Source organism: Pleurodeles waltl, chromosome 6 (assembly GCF_031143425.1).
Source record: "Pleurodeles waltl isolate 20211129_DDA chromosome 6, aPleWal1.hap1.20221129, whole genome shotgun sequence".
Taxonomy (NCBI): Eukaryota; Metazoa; Chordata; class Amphibia; order Caudata; family Salamandridae; genus Pleurodeles; species Pleurodeles waltl.
Genome location: NC_090445.1, coordinates 247,993,695 through 248,008,565, shown reverse-complemented (window position 1 = coordinate 248,008,565; position 14,871 = coordinate 247,993,695). Strand labels below are relative to the sequence as shown.

General features: G+C 48.3%; 1 protein-coding gene across 6 annotated transcripts in view; it reads right to left on the bottom strand.

The window, feature by feature from the left end:
* DDX42 (DEAD-box helicase 42) overlaps positions 1–14,871 on the bottom strand; it is a 516,281-nt gene that overhangs the window by 280,480 nt on the left and 220,930 nt on the right. For all 6 annotated transcript variants that reach the window (XM_069238031.1, XM_069238033.1, XM_069238036.1 and 3 more), the window contains one exon: positions 8,623–8,742. In XM_069238031.1, the coding sequence (XP_069094132.1) occupies positions 8,623–8,742 (120 nt within the window). The remainder of the gene's footprint in view (positions 1–8,622; positions 8,743–14,871) is intronic.

Genomic DNA, 14,871 nt, shown 5'->3' with positions numbered 1-14,871 from the left:
GGCTAACACCCAGCAGAGGCCACTGACAGCTGTCAGTGCCCAGAACCACACCTTTAGCTCTTCACCTAAAAGGGAAGGGGCTAAGTTACAGGCTTCTTTGGGTTCAGGTTGCCTGTCTGCTGTATTGGAGTGGGGGGTTACCACATCTTGTAGTAAACACCCTTCTTCCACTCTTTCTTCTGTTAGCTGAGGAGCCACCCACTCAGGTTTAACAGTTGCCTGACTAGCCAGGACTTCTTGTGGGTCAGGTTGGACTTTATCAGGGCCATTTTTGGAGTTCTCCCCTACTGGAGCAGAATCTCCTTGGCTTGCTGTAACCTTGGCTAAAGGTTGTCCACCCTTCCTACTCTGTTTTCTTTTCTTCTTCTTCTGGGGCCTGCTTGCATTTACTGCAGAGGCAGGACTTCCAGAATCCTTGGGAGAGGACTGGCACTGGACCAGTTCCTCTCTTGAGCTCTGACTAACCTCTGGGTAGTCATTTCCAAGGAGACAATCAAGGGGGAGGTCTGCACTGACTACTACCCTTCTCCAGCTAAGAGTGCCACCCACTTCTATGGGCACTAAAGCCACAGGCCTCTTAGTGACCCTGTCTAGGCTAACTCTTACCCTGGCAGTCTCACCTGGGATGTACTGGTTTGAGAGCACCAGCCTGTCATGCACAATAGTGTGACTGGCACAAGTGTCTCTCAGGGCAGTGGTTGGGATTCCATTCACCAGTAGGTGGTGGAAGTGTCTGCTTCCCTCTGGAATCTCCAACTCACCTGTTGGGCCCTGTTTCCAGTTGAAGGCTAGGAAGACCTCCTCATCTGAGGAGTCATCTCCCATGGCTACACTGGTTACCCCTGGAGTTTTGTTCTGGGGTTTGTTTTTGGGACAAGAAGTGTCCTTGGTGTGGTGCCCAGACTGTTTACAGTTGTGGCACCATGCCTTAGTGGCATCCCAGTTCTTACCCTGGTACCCACCTTTGTTTTGGGTTGTGTCCTGGGGCCCACCCACCTGTTCTGGTTTTTGGGGGCCTACAGAGGACTCTTTTTCTTTGTTTCTAGTGTCACCCACTTTCTCCTGGGGAGTTTTTGTAACCCCTTTCTTTTGGTCACCCCCAGTGGAAGTTTTGGTTACCCTAGTCTTGACCCAGTGGTCTGCCTTCTTTCCCAATTCTTGGGGAGAAATTGGACCTAGGTCTACCAGATACTGATGCAACTTTTCATTGAAGCAGTTACTTAAAATGTGTTCTTTCATAAACAAATTATAAAGCCCAACATAGTCACACACTTCATTTCCAGTTAACCAACCATCTAGTGTTTTTACTGAGTAGTCTACAAAATCAACCCAGGTCTGGCTCGAGGATTTTTGAGCCCCCCTGAATCTAATTCTATACTCCTCAGTGGAGAATCCAAAGCCCTCAATCAGGGTACCCTTCATGAGGTCATAAGATTCTGCATCTTTTCCAGAGAGTGTGAGGAGTCTATCCCTACACTTTCCAGTGAACATTTCCCAAAGGAGAGCACCCCAGTGAGATCTGTTTACTTTTCTGGTTACACAAGCCCTCTCAAAAGCTGTGAACCATTTGGTGATGTCATCACCATCTTCATATTTTGTTACAATCCCTTTGGGGATTTTTAGGATGTCAGGAGAATCTCTGACCCTATTTAAGTTGCTGCCACCATCGATGGGACCTAGGCCCATCTCTTTTCTTTCCCTTTCTATGGCTAGGAGCTGCTTTTCCAAAGCCAATCTTTTGACCATCCTGGCTAACAGGGGGTCATCTTCACTGGAGTTATCCTCAGTGATTTCAGAGGTGTTGGTCTCTCCTGTGAGGGAACCAGCATCTCTGACTATTATTTTTGGAGTCAGGGTTTGAGGGACCCTGTTCTCCCTAGATAGGACTGGTAGGGGGGAATTTTCCTCCAAGTCACTATCCTCTTCCTCTGAGTTGCTACCCTCAGAGGGGTTGGCCTTTTCAAACTCTGCCAAAAGCTCCTGGAGCTGTATTTTGGTAGGTTTGGGGCCCATTGTTATTTTCTTTATTTTACAGAGTGACCTTAGCTCCCTCATCTTAAGATGGAGGTAAGGTGTGGTGTCGAGTTCCACCACAGTCACATCTGTGCTAGACATTTTGCTTCTAAAAGTTGGAATACTTTTTAAGAATCTACAACTGGTTCTAGAATCTAATTCAAACTTTTACAAACTTTTAAACTCTAAAAGAAATGCTAAACAGGATCTAACACAAGGCCCTAGCAGGTCTTTTAAGAATTTAGAAAACTTTTCAAATTGCAAAAATCAATTTCTAATGACAATTTTGGAATTTGTCGTGTGATCAGGTATTGGCTGAGTAGTCCAGCAAATGCAAAGTCTTGTACCCCACCGCTGATCCACCAATGTAGGAAGTTGGCTCTGTATGTGCTATTTCAAAGTAAGGAATAGCATGCACAGAGTCCAAGGGTTCCCCTTAGAGGTAAAATAGTGGTAAAAATAGATAATACTAATGCTCTATTTTGTGGTAGTGTGGTCGAGCAGTAGGCTTATCCAAGGAGTAGTGTTAAGCATTTGTTGCACATACACAAGACAATAAATGAGGTACACACACTCAGAGACAAATCCAGCCAATAGGTTTTTATATAGAAAAATATCTTTTCTTAGTTTATTTTAAGAACCACAGGTTCAAATTTAACATGTAATATCTTGTTCGAAAGGTATTGCAGGTAAGTACTTTAGGAACTTCAAATCATAAAAATTGCATGTATACTTTCCAAGTTATTGACAAATAGCTGTTTTAAAAGTGGACACTTAGTGCAATTTTCACAGTTCCTGGGGGAGGTAAGTTTTTGTTAGTTTTACCAGGTAAGTAGGACACTTACAGGGTTCAGTTCTTGGTCCAAGGTAGCCCACCGTTGGGGGTTCAGAGCAACCCCAAAGTCACCACACCAGCAGCTCAGGGCCGGTCAGGTGCAGAGTTCAAAGTGGTGCCCAAAACACATAGGCTAGAATGGAGAGAAGGGGGTGCCCCGGTTCCGGTCTGCTTGCAGGTAAGTACCCGCGTCTTCGGAGGGCAGACCAGGGGGGTTTTGTAGGGCACCGGGGGGGACACAAGTCCACACAGAAATTTCACCCTCAGCAGCACGGGGGCGGCCGGGTGCAGTGTAGAAACAAGCGTCGGGTTTTCAATGTTAGTCTATGAGAGATCTCGGGATCTCTTCAGCGCTGCAGGCAGGCAAGGGGGGGATTCCTCGGGGAAACCTCCACTTGGGCAAGGGAGAGGGACTCCTGGGGGTCACTTCTCCAGTGAAAGTCCGGTCCTTCAGGTCCTGGGGGCTGCGGGTGCAGGGTCTCTCCCAGGCGTCGGGACTTTAGGTTCAAAGAGTCGCGGTCAGGGGAAGCCTCGGGATTCCCTCTGCAGGCGGCGCTGTGGGGGCTCAGGGGGGACAGGTTTTGGTACTCACAGTATCAGAGTAGTCCTGGGGTCCCTCCTGAGGTGTTGGATCGCCACCAGCCGAGTCGGGGTCGCCGGGTGCAGTGTTGCAAGTCTCACGCTTCTTGCGGGGAGCTTGCAGGGTTCTTTAAAGCTGCTGGAAACGAAGTTGCAGCTTTTCTTGGAGCAGGTCCGCTGTCCTCGGGAGTTTCTTGTCTTTTCGAAGCAGGGGCAGTCCTCAGAGGATGTCGAGGTCGCTGGTCCCTTTGGAAGGCGTCGCTGGAGCAGGATCTTTGGAAGGCAGGAGACAGGCCGGTGAGTTTCTGGAGCCAAGGCAGTTGTCGTCTTCTGGTCTTCCGCTGCAGGGGTTTTCAGCTAGGCAGTCCTTCTTCTTGTAGTTGCAGGAATCTAATTTTCTAGGGTTCAGGGTAGCCCTTAAATACTAAATTTAAGGGCGTGTTTAGGTCTGGGGGGTTAGTAGCCAATGGCTACTAGCCCTGAGGGTGGGTACACCCTCTTTGTGCCTCCTCCCAAGGGGAGGGGGACACAATCCTAACCCTATTGGGGGAATCCTCCATCTGCAAGATGGAGGATTTCTAAAAGTTAGAGTCACCTCAGCTCAGGACACCTTAGGGGCTGTCCTGACTGGCCAGTGACTCCTCCTTGTTTTTCTCATTATTTTCTCCGGCCTTGCCGCCAAAAGTGGGGCCTGGCCGGAGGGGGCGGGCAACTCCACTAGCTGGAGTGTCCTGCTGGGTTGGCACAAAGGAGGTGAGCCTTTGAGGCTCACCGCCAGGTGTGACAATTCCTGCCTGGGGGAGGTGTTAGCATCTCCACCCAGTGCAGGCTTTGTTACTGGCCTCAGAGTGACAAAGGCACTCTCCCCATGGGGCCAGCAACATGTCTCTAGTGTGGCAGGCTGCTGGAACCAGTCAGCCTACACAGCTAGTTGGTTAAGTTTCAGGGGGCACCTCTAAGATGCCCTCTGGGTGTATTTTACAATAAAATGTACACTGGCATCAGTGTGCATTTATTGTGCTGAGAAGTTTGATACCAAACTTCCCAGTTTTCAGTGTAGCCATTATGGTGCTGTGGAGTTCGTGTTTGACAAACTCCCAGACCATATACTCTTATGGCTACCCTGCACTTACAATGTCTAAGGTTTTGTTTAGACACTGTAGGGGCACAGTGCTCATGCACTGGTACCCTCACCTATGGTATAGTGCACCCTGCCTTAGGGCTGTAAGGCCTGCTAGAGGGGTGTCTTACCTATACTGCATAGGCAGTGAGAGGCTGGCATGGCACCCTGAGGGGAGTGCCATGTCGACTTACTCATTTTGTTCTCACTAGCACACACAGGCTTGTAAGCAGTGTGTCTGTGCTGAGTGAGGGGTCTCTAGGGTGGCATAAGACATGCTGCAGCCCTTAGAGACCTTCCTTGGCATCAGGGCCCTTGGTACTAGAAGTACCAGTTACAAGGGACTTATCTGAATGCCAGGGTGTGCCAATTGTGGATACAATGGTACATTTTAGGGGAAGGAACACTGGTGCTGGGGCCTGGTTAGCAGGGTCCCAGCACACTTCTCAGTCAAGTCAGCATCAGTATCAGGCAAAAAGTGGGGGGTAACTGCAACAGGGAGCCATTTCTTTACAGGAACCCTTGGACTCTGTGCATACTATTCCTTACTTTGAAATAGTGCATACAGAGTCAACGTCCTACACTGATCATGCAGAACAATTGTTTTTTTAAGTAGATGTTTAGTTCCCATAAGTCGAGGATCGGCCTCCAATCTTTCCACTTTTTGCGAATGAGGAAGAACCTGGAATAAAACCCTCTTCCTCGCTGTGACCGAGGTACCTTCTCTATGGCTCCTTTGAGAAGCATCTTGTTGAGCTCCCTCTTGAGTTGTTCTGGGTACCTTGAAGGAGTACTGCAAGGAGGATTGGAGGGAGGCAGATGGGTAAATTCTAGAGTGTGGCCCTGTTTCACTAATTGGAGGACCCACTTGTCTGATGTGATGACTTGCCATTGTTTGAGTAAGAAGGGATAGTCTTCCGCCTAGAACCAGAGGAGGAGAGTTGGGTGTAGCCGGCGCCTCGGATGTATCAGGCTCTACGAGCAGAATCTTTAGCAGGGAGAGTTGAGCGTCCCCTATTGCCAGATCTACCATAAGCTGCTTGCGGCGGCTGCCTTTGTGGGCAATATTGACGGAACTGTTGAAAAGAGGAAGGATAGGTGGAATATCTATACTGCTGATATCCTCCTATTTGAAGGTTGGCCACATTCTCCAGCTCGAAAGGAAGGTTATCGAAATTGGAGAGTCCCTAATGATCTTGCCGTATCAGTGTCAGATTTGATAGATTGCAAGGCCTCGTCAATTTGTTTGCCGAATAACGCCTGGCCATCGAAAGGTAAGACTAAAATCTTATTCTGTACCTCAGGCCGGAATGATGTAGCCTTTAGCCAACCTTGTCTCCTAAGAACAGCTGCCACTGCGAGCTGTCAAAATGCAGTCGTGGCTATGTCCATTGCACAGTCTATGAGTTCCGCTGACCTATTTGCAACGTCTTCCTTGCCTCTGAATTTCCATCCTCTGGCAACTGGTTAATATGTGGGGCGATGTCTGCCCATAGCTGTCTGTCAAACACCGCTAGTGAGTTAGCAGCTCTTATCACTAGGCTAGCCATCGAGGAAAACCTCTTTCCAATGTTGTCTAGTCGTCTACCCTCTTTGTCTGGGGGTGCAGAAATTGGAGCAGACGGATTCTTGGACTTCCTCTGTGCCGCCTGAGTCCGGATGAGGATGACCAGTTAGACATGCAGGTGCATCGTCCGGTGCCTTGTATTTCTTGTCCAAACGAGTCAGCACTGCTGTGACAGTAGCCGGATTGTGCATCACTTTTAGGCCGTCTTCCCATAAGTAACTGACCAGTGGAATAGAGCGCACAGATTTTTGAAACGGCTCTTTAAAATCATAAAGAAAACAGTGTCTGTTTTGATGGCATTGGCAAACACTTAGCTGCTCTTTCTAGGAGATTGTGAAATCCTCCAATGTCGTCTGGTGGGGACTCCACCTTTGATTGGGAAGGAGAAGGAGGAGCAGGGATGATGTATTCATCCCACTCGGAGTGTCCAGGAGCTCCCCTTCTTCGTGATCACCTTCTGACATGTCAGTGTCCTGAGGTAGAGTCATAGCTGGAGTAGCCACATTTGTGAGAGGTAAAGAAACCAGTCTCTGACATGGAGTGGTAACCCCAGAGACGAGCGATGGAGGAGGTTGCTCCACTTGAAGAGAAAAACGCCTGCTGTAATCAGCCAGCATTGCTCTGAGGTCAGACAATAAGGAGGATGGAATGTATGCCCCTTCTTGATGATGTTGGTCTACTCCATAAAATTGAGGGTCATAAGATTCATCAAATTCCTCTTCGTCCTGATATTTGACGTTTAACCTCGATGGACTATGGGCTGCTCCAAATGGCCCCTCGTCATCCGAGTCTTCATCTCCCTCTAACAAATGCACTGGAATGAGGAAGGTCACCTTACTAGGTGAGGTGTGCTTTGGGGTCAGTTTCTCTTGTGTTTTATGATGTTTTTCCCTCATCAACGATGTCGGCGCATACATAGTCTTCGTCAACGGTGGTGTCGTTGATGACGAACGCATGGAGATTTTGATGGATGACAGTCTCACCGGCGAGTCTACCGTAGACGATGGTAAAGCCGATACCGTCATAAGCGCCGTTGGCGATGATGAGGTGTAGACATTCGTCCACTATGAGGTCGTCGATGCCGCTCTCGTCGACGCTGTCGTCCTTAGAACAGTAGTCGACGGTGAAAGGATGCCAGTCGTCGTTGGCGGTGAAAAAGCACTCACCGATGCTCGTCGACTGTGCCTTTTTTGTAGAAGTAGAGGAAGGTCTCTTGAAAGGCACAGATGGAGGTACAGAGTATGACTTCTTATGCCTCCCAGAACTGCAGGCATGACCACTCTCCCCTTTTCTGAAAGATTTTTGAGGTGAAGTAGATGGGCTGCGGCCCTTGTAAGACCCTGAGACAGTCTTTTTGTGGGCTTTTCTTGATTGTTGGGAGGGAGATCTTGTGTCTGATCTCGCCCTCTTTGATGACTTTTTAGATATTGAAGAGTCATCACTATCAGAGTCAGAGACTGGATTCTCTCTGTATTTAGGTTTTTTCAGCCAAATCAATAATCTGCCTTGTCTATCCTTAAGAGTCTTAGAGGAAAAGGTACGACAAACCTTACAGTCCTTGGCTGAGTGGTCTGGATAGAGGCAGTATATACAATCCTGATGAGGGTCTTCAGAATGTAGTCTCTTCTTACCACAAGTTCTGTAATTTCTGAATAAACGCTTCTTCTCTTTATCAGACATGTTGAAGAGGTTTTTCCAATCAGTTCAGAGACATTTTTCTCAGAGAAAAATAAGTTAAAGCTAGTCCAAAAGGTGTGAATAAAAAGCAGAGCTCTGAGAAGACTCCCTAGCACGACGTGCGGTAGAAAATCTGAGGTGCTGGAGCTTCTCTTAACAGGATTCTAGAGGGTGGTGGTGTCTGATTGGTGGATGCTCAACTTTGGTCCTTTTCATAAAATGATTCTGATAGACTGTTAAACTGAAGAGGCCTAGGGCCCTTTTGTTAATATATTTCAACACTACTTGTGTAATTTGTACCAGTGGCTCCCATCACGACGACGGAGAATGATTCAAGCATGTGAATCTATGAAAGTTCCAATACTGGAGTAATAACATTTTACTCTACTTCTATTTACAACCTAGGTGTTAGTAGAATACTCTGGAGCAAGGGTATATTCTGAAGAGGTCCTAAAGCTGGTGATGAAGAGGGCAATGTACAAGGAATAAATGAACCTTCACATGGTCCACCAGGCCACGTGGTTCACACCTTCACGTTAGACCACCATGACAGAACTGGTCATGAAAGGGCTGCTGAAAATACCTACCCTTTTCATTACACTGTGAGCAGTCAGACCTTAGTGCATTATCCAGCACTATGGAAATCCTAATCCGAGAGAAAAAGAAAATGGTAGACTTCTAAAAAGCTTTTTTTTGGGTTACAACTGAACATGGGGTTCTAGAGACTCTCTCTAAAATGTAAATAATCTAGCAGTCTCCTGACTGTACAAGTAGAACAGCATGTGGTTGCTTCAATAACATATGCTAAACAAAGATAACAATGGCAGTCACCTGGCACTGGATTGGTGTGGGTTGGGTATATTCGGACTTCCGAATCTGATGCATCAACTGCTCATCAAATCCAAAATGGGCAAAACTACTGCAAGGCTTGGGAGGAGCTGCACCAGACACCTAGAGTAGTGTGAGAAAAGAAAAAACACATACGATTAGCAAGTTTTGCAAAGACTGAATTTTGCTTTAATTTATATCATAATAAATTACTTTCTACTGACTTAAAAGTAAAGTACAATCAAAAAATTGTGAAAGGACGAGGACAAAACAGTGGACCTTTGGAACCTTCTGAACATCGCTAGAAGATTAAGTTTGCTTTAAGCTTCACTTAGGAGTCATACCTATGCAATAATAGCAAGAAACAAATAACCGAATAGTTCAACTATCGGCATAAGGATACAACACTGTATAGGGACAGACACCTAGCAGAAAGGTGAATGAGCAATAGAAAGTTAAACACTATATTGAAGGTAGAGGAAAGCAGCAGAATGTGTAGGGAGGAGCATAACATACAAAGAATTTAAAATGTGCTGTACTCCAGCATTATAGGGAGAATGTTGCTTACTCTATTTAGGCTTTTCTTTTTTCAGTTTCTATATGTGGTGAATTCCAGTGGGGTGTTAAACAGTGTTTTCCAATGTCTTTAAAAAAATGTAAAATCGGGGTTATCAGTGGCTACTGTTTTGTGCTCTATAAAATCACGCATTCATTCCTATTGTCCATTCTTCCCACCTTCTTTCCTACTACTAAATCCCCTCTCTGTACCTTGTCCTTGACAATGCTGTTACAAGTATCTTTCATTATTTACCTTAGCTCCCTGCTCACCTCATTTCCCAGGCACTCAAACTCCACGTTCTAGTCTGTAGGGAGCTGGCTCTTTATATGGCATACCAAAATGTGAGGTATACTGTGCAAAGAGCCCAGGCATTATCTTGTAAGTGGACAGGGCTCGCTCTAGCAATCCCAAGGTGCTCTGTTAAAGGGTAGTGTGGTCGACCGGCCTTAAGATTATCAGAGAGGAGTGTTGGACATTCTGAGGTTCTACACAGTCAATAAATGATACAGACAACTCAATCAGGAAATCCACATCAATGTATAAGAATAACACTTATCTTTATATCATTTTAGGCACCAAGATCATCACGTTAAGGTAAGTACTTTTCGAGTTATACATTTTTACAGGTTTGAAAAATCAACAATTTTTGAAGTGGTAATGTTATCCAATAGAAGAAAGGCATGAACTGCATACAGGTGCTTTACAGAACGTACAGGACCAATCTTCGGGACTTAAGGTGAGTATGGGGCAGGGTCCAAGGCAGCACCAACAAGGTCACCTCTGAAGGCACTGGGGCGTCCGGGTGGAGAGGTGCTTTTCAGTGGTGGGTGTCTTAATGTTATCCTATTAGAAAATGATAGGATACAGCATTCGGGCACTTAGCAACAACTTACATGACCGTTCTTCTGGAGTTAAGGTAAGTAAGGGCAAGGTCCAAGGTAGCACCAACAGCTCACTTCGGAAGGCACTGGGGCACCCGGATGCAGAGTTACTTTTCAGCATTCGGTGCCCTAATGTTATCCTACAGGAAATGGAACATATTCTGCATTCGGAAATTTAGAAACGACTTACAAGACTGTTCTTCTGGAGTTAAGCTAAGTATAGGGCAAGGTCCACAGCAGCACCAACAGGTCACTTCAGGAGGCACTGCCGCATTTGGGTGTAGAGGTGCTTTTTACAGTCTGATGTCCACAAGTTATCCTAAGGAAAACAGTCCTGTTAGAAAGATGCTCCAAGCTGGGACTGGGGGACCATTCCAGCTGAACCAGCCAGGGGGTTCAGGTGTCCTGATTCTCAGGGACGTAGAACGTCTTTGGTCCTCTTCTCCTCAGGCCGGGGTGGCTGGGTCCAGAGGTGTCCTGAGGCTTCGGATTTTTGTCACCAGGTCACTTGCGGAAGAGGGGGCCTACAAACAAGGCTGCAGGCACCGTTGGGAAGTCCACAGTTGGCAAACCCAAGGTGGGCGTAGTCTCTGGTGGGTCGGGGGAACACCGCTGGCAGAGGGCTAGGGGGCACGTGTGCAATGGTGATTTCCAGTATTGGGATTCGGTGTTCGAGTCCTCGCAATTCTTCTGGGTTGCATGAAGAATGAGGGGGGGGGGGAAATCAGCTTCACTACTCCACTGTAGTTCCTGGGTCTTTGTTGAAGGCTGTCACTCTTCCAGGTCTTTTCGAGGCACAGGCATCTCCAGGACAAGAGTCTTTGGTGCAAAGGACAACAGGCAGGCCAGGAGGGCTAGTGCCAAGTCAGCTGCTGGTCTTGTGCTCTCAACTCTTCTGGGTCCGTCTTCCTCTTTCAGAACCAATCTGATTTTCTGAAGCCAGGACCTCCACTAAATACTGAATTTAGGGGTGTTACGGAAGTGTAGGGTAGTAGCCAATGGGCTACTTACTCCTGAGGTCTCTACACTCCCTATATGACCACTTCCACAGGGGGAGAGGGTATGGCATCTCCTCACCTCTTAGGGGAGCCAGGTTTGTATACCAAAGGCGGTGGCCTCTTTGAAGCACCCCTGTCAGAGCAGGCTTTGTTCCTGACCACCCAAGAGCAGAGGCCCTCATCGCAGGGTCAGAAACTGGTCTGTTGTAGAAGGCTGGTTAAGACCAGTCAGCCAAAACACTAGTAGTTGGTATTCTTTGGCAAAGGGGACATGGTTAGCAGGAACCCAGTGCACTCCAGTCTCCTACACAGTCGCCCAATCCTACCCATATCCAGGATGAACATGGACGGGGTATGTGTCAGAAAGTGGAATATTATGTGATGTTGTCAGATCATGGGCTTGAAGGGAGCTCTAGTCCACCGCACTGGCCAGCTTCCAGTTACAGCAGTTTTTAGCTGTTCCTTGTAGATAAGTGTAAAGAAATGGCTCCCTGTTGCAGTTACCCCCCACTTTTTGCCTGATACTGATGCTGACTTGACTGAGAAGTGTGCTGGGACCCTGCTAACCAGGCCCCAGCACCAGTGTTCTTTCACCTAAAATGTACCATTGTCTCCACAATTGGCACAACCCTGGCACCCAGGTAAGTCCCTTGTAACTGGTACCCCTGGTACCAAGGGCCCTGATGCCAGGGAAGGTCTCTAAGGGCTGCAGCATGTCATATGCCACCCTAGGGACCCCTCACTCAGCACAGACACACTGCTTGCCAGCTTGTGTGTGCTGGTGGGGAGAAAATGACCAAGTCGACATGGCAACCCCTCAGGGTGCCATGCCAACCTCACACTACCTGTGGCATAGGTAAGTCACCCCTCTAGCAGGCCTTACAGCCCTAAGGCAGGGTGCACTATACCACAGGTGAGGGCATAGGTGCATGAGCACTATGCCCCTACAGTGTCTAAGCAAAACCTTAGACATTGTAAGTGCAGGGTAGCTGTAGGAAGTTGGCTCTGTATGTGCTATTTCAAAGTAGGGAATAGCATGCACAGAGTCCAAGGGTTCCCCTTAGAGGTAAAATAGTGGTAAAAATAGATAATACTAATGCTCTATTTTGTGGTAGTGTGGTCGAGCAGTAGGCTTATCCAAGGAGTAGTGTTAAGCATTTGTTGTACATACACATAGACAATAAATGAAGTACACACACTCGGAGACAAATCCAGCCAATAGGTTTTGTTATAGAAAAATATCTTTTCTTAGTTTATGTTAAGAACCACAGGTTCAATTTTAACATGTAATATCTTGTTTGAAAGGTATTGCAGGAAAGTACATTAGGAACTTTGAATCATTTCAATTGCATGTATACTTTTCAAGTTATTCACAAATAGCTACTTTAAAAGTGGACACTTAGTGCAATTTTCACAGTTCCTGGGGGAGGTAAGTTTTTGTTAGTTTACCAGGTAAGTAAGACACTTACAGGGTTCAGTTCTTGGTCCAAGGTAGCCCACCGTTGGGGGTTCAGAGCAACCCCAAAGTTACCACACCAGCAGCTCAGGGCCGGTCAGGTGCAGAGTTCAAAGTGGTGCCCAAAACGCATAGGCTATAATGGAGAGAAGGGGGGTGCCCCGGTTCCGGTCTGCTTGCAGGTAAGTACCCGCGTCTTCGGAGGGCAGACCAGGGGGGTTTTGTAGGGCACCGGGGGGGACACAAGCCCACACAGAAATTTCACCCTCAGCGGCGCGGGGGCGGCCGGGTGCAGTGTTAGAACAAGCGTCGGGTTCGCAATGTAAGTCAATGGGAGATCAAGGGATCTCTTCAGCGCTGCAGGCAGGCAAGGGGGGGCTTCCTCGGGGAAACCTCCACTTGGGCAAGGGAGAGGGACTCCTGGGGGTCACTTCTGCAGTGAAAGTCCGGTCCTTCAGGTCCTGGGGGCTGCGGGTGCAGGGTCTTTTCCAGGCGTCGGGACTTAGGTTTCAGAGAGTCACGGTCAGGGGAAGCCTCGGGATTCCCTCTGCAGGCGGCGCTGTGGGGGCTCAGGGGGGACAGGTTTTGGTACTCACAGTCGTAGAGTAGTCCGGGGGTCCTCCCTGAGGTGTTGGGTCTCCACCAGCCGAGTCGGGGTCGACGGGTGCAGTGTTGCAAGTCTCACGCCTCTTGCGGGGAGATTGCAGGGGTCTTTAAAGCTGCTCCTTGAAACAAAGTTGCAGTCTTTTTGGAGCAGGTCCGCTGTCCTCGGGAGTTTCTTGTCCTCGTCGAAGCAGGGCAGTCCTCAGAGGATTCAGAGGTCGCTGGTCCCTTTGGAAGGCGTCGCTGGAGCAGAGTTCTTTGGAAGGCAGGAGACAGGCCGGTGAGTTTCTGGAGCCAAGGCAGTTGTTGTCTTCTGGTCTTCCTCTGCAGGGGTTTTCAGCTGGGCAGTCCTTCTTCTTGTTGTTGCAGGAATCTAATTTTCTAGGGTTCAGGGTAGCCCTTAAATACTAAATTTAAGGGCGTGTTTAGGTCTGGGGGGTTAGTAGCCAATGGCTACTAGCCCTGAGGGTGGGTACACCCTCTTTGTGCCTCCTCCCAAGGGGAGGGGGTCACAATCCTAACCCTATTGGGGGAATCCTCCATCTGCAAGATGGGGGATTTCTAAAAGTTAGAGTCACCTCAGCACAGGACACCTTAGGGGCTGTCCTGACTGGCCAGTGACTCCTCCTTGTTGCTTTCTTTGTTCCCTCCAGCCTTGCCGCCAAAAGTGGGGGCCGTGGCGGGCGGGCAACTCCACTAAGCTGGAGTGCCCTGCTGGGCTGTGACAAAGGGGTGAGCCTTTGAGGCTCACCGCCAGGTGTTACAGCTCCTGCCTGGGGGAGGTGTTAGCATCTCCACCCAGTGCAGGCTTTGTTACTGGCCTCAGAGTGACAAAGGCACTCCCCCCATGGGGCCAGCAACATGTCTCTAGTGTGGCAGGCTGCTGGAACTAGTCAGCCTACACAGACAGTCGGTTAAGTTTCAGGGGGCACCTCTAAGGTGCCCTCTGGGATGTATTTTGCAATAAAATGTACACTGGCATCAGTGTGCATTTATTGTGCTGAGAAGTTTGATACCAAACTTCCCAGTTTTCAGTGTAGCCATTATGGTGCTGTGGAGTTCGTGTTTGACAAACTCCCAGACCATATACTCTTATGGCTACCCTGCACTTACAATGTCTAAGGTTTTGTTTAGACACTGTAGGGGTACCATGCTCATGCACTGGTACCCTCACCTATGGTATAGTGCACCCTGCCTTAGGGCTGTAAGGCCTGCTAGAGGGGTGACTGACCTATACTTGCATAGGCAGTGAGAGGCTGGCATGGCACCCTGAGGGGAGTGCCATGTCGACTTACTCGTTTTGTCCTCACTAGCACACACAAGCTGGCAAGCAGTGTGTCTGTGCTGAGTGAGAGGTCTCCAGGGTGGCATAAGACATGCTGCAGCCCTTAGAGACCTTCCTTGGCATCAGGGCCCTTGGTACTAGAAGTACCAGTTACAAGGGACTTATCTGGATGCCAGGGTCTGCCAATTTTGGATACAAAAGTACAGGTTAGGGAAAGAACACTGGTGCTGGGGCCTGGTTAGCAGGCCTCAGCACACTTTCAATTGTAAACATAGCATCAGCAAAGGCAAAAAGTCAGGGGGCAACCATGCCAAGGAGGCATTTCTTTACACAACCCCCCCCCCAAACGAAAGAGGATGAGACTAACCTTTCCCAAGAGAGTCTTCATTTTCTAAGTGGAAGAACCTGGAAAGGCCATCTGCATTGGCATGGGCAGTCCCAGGTCTGTGTTCCACTATAAAGTCCATTCC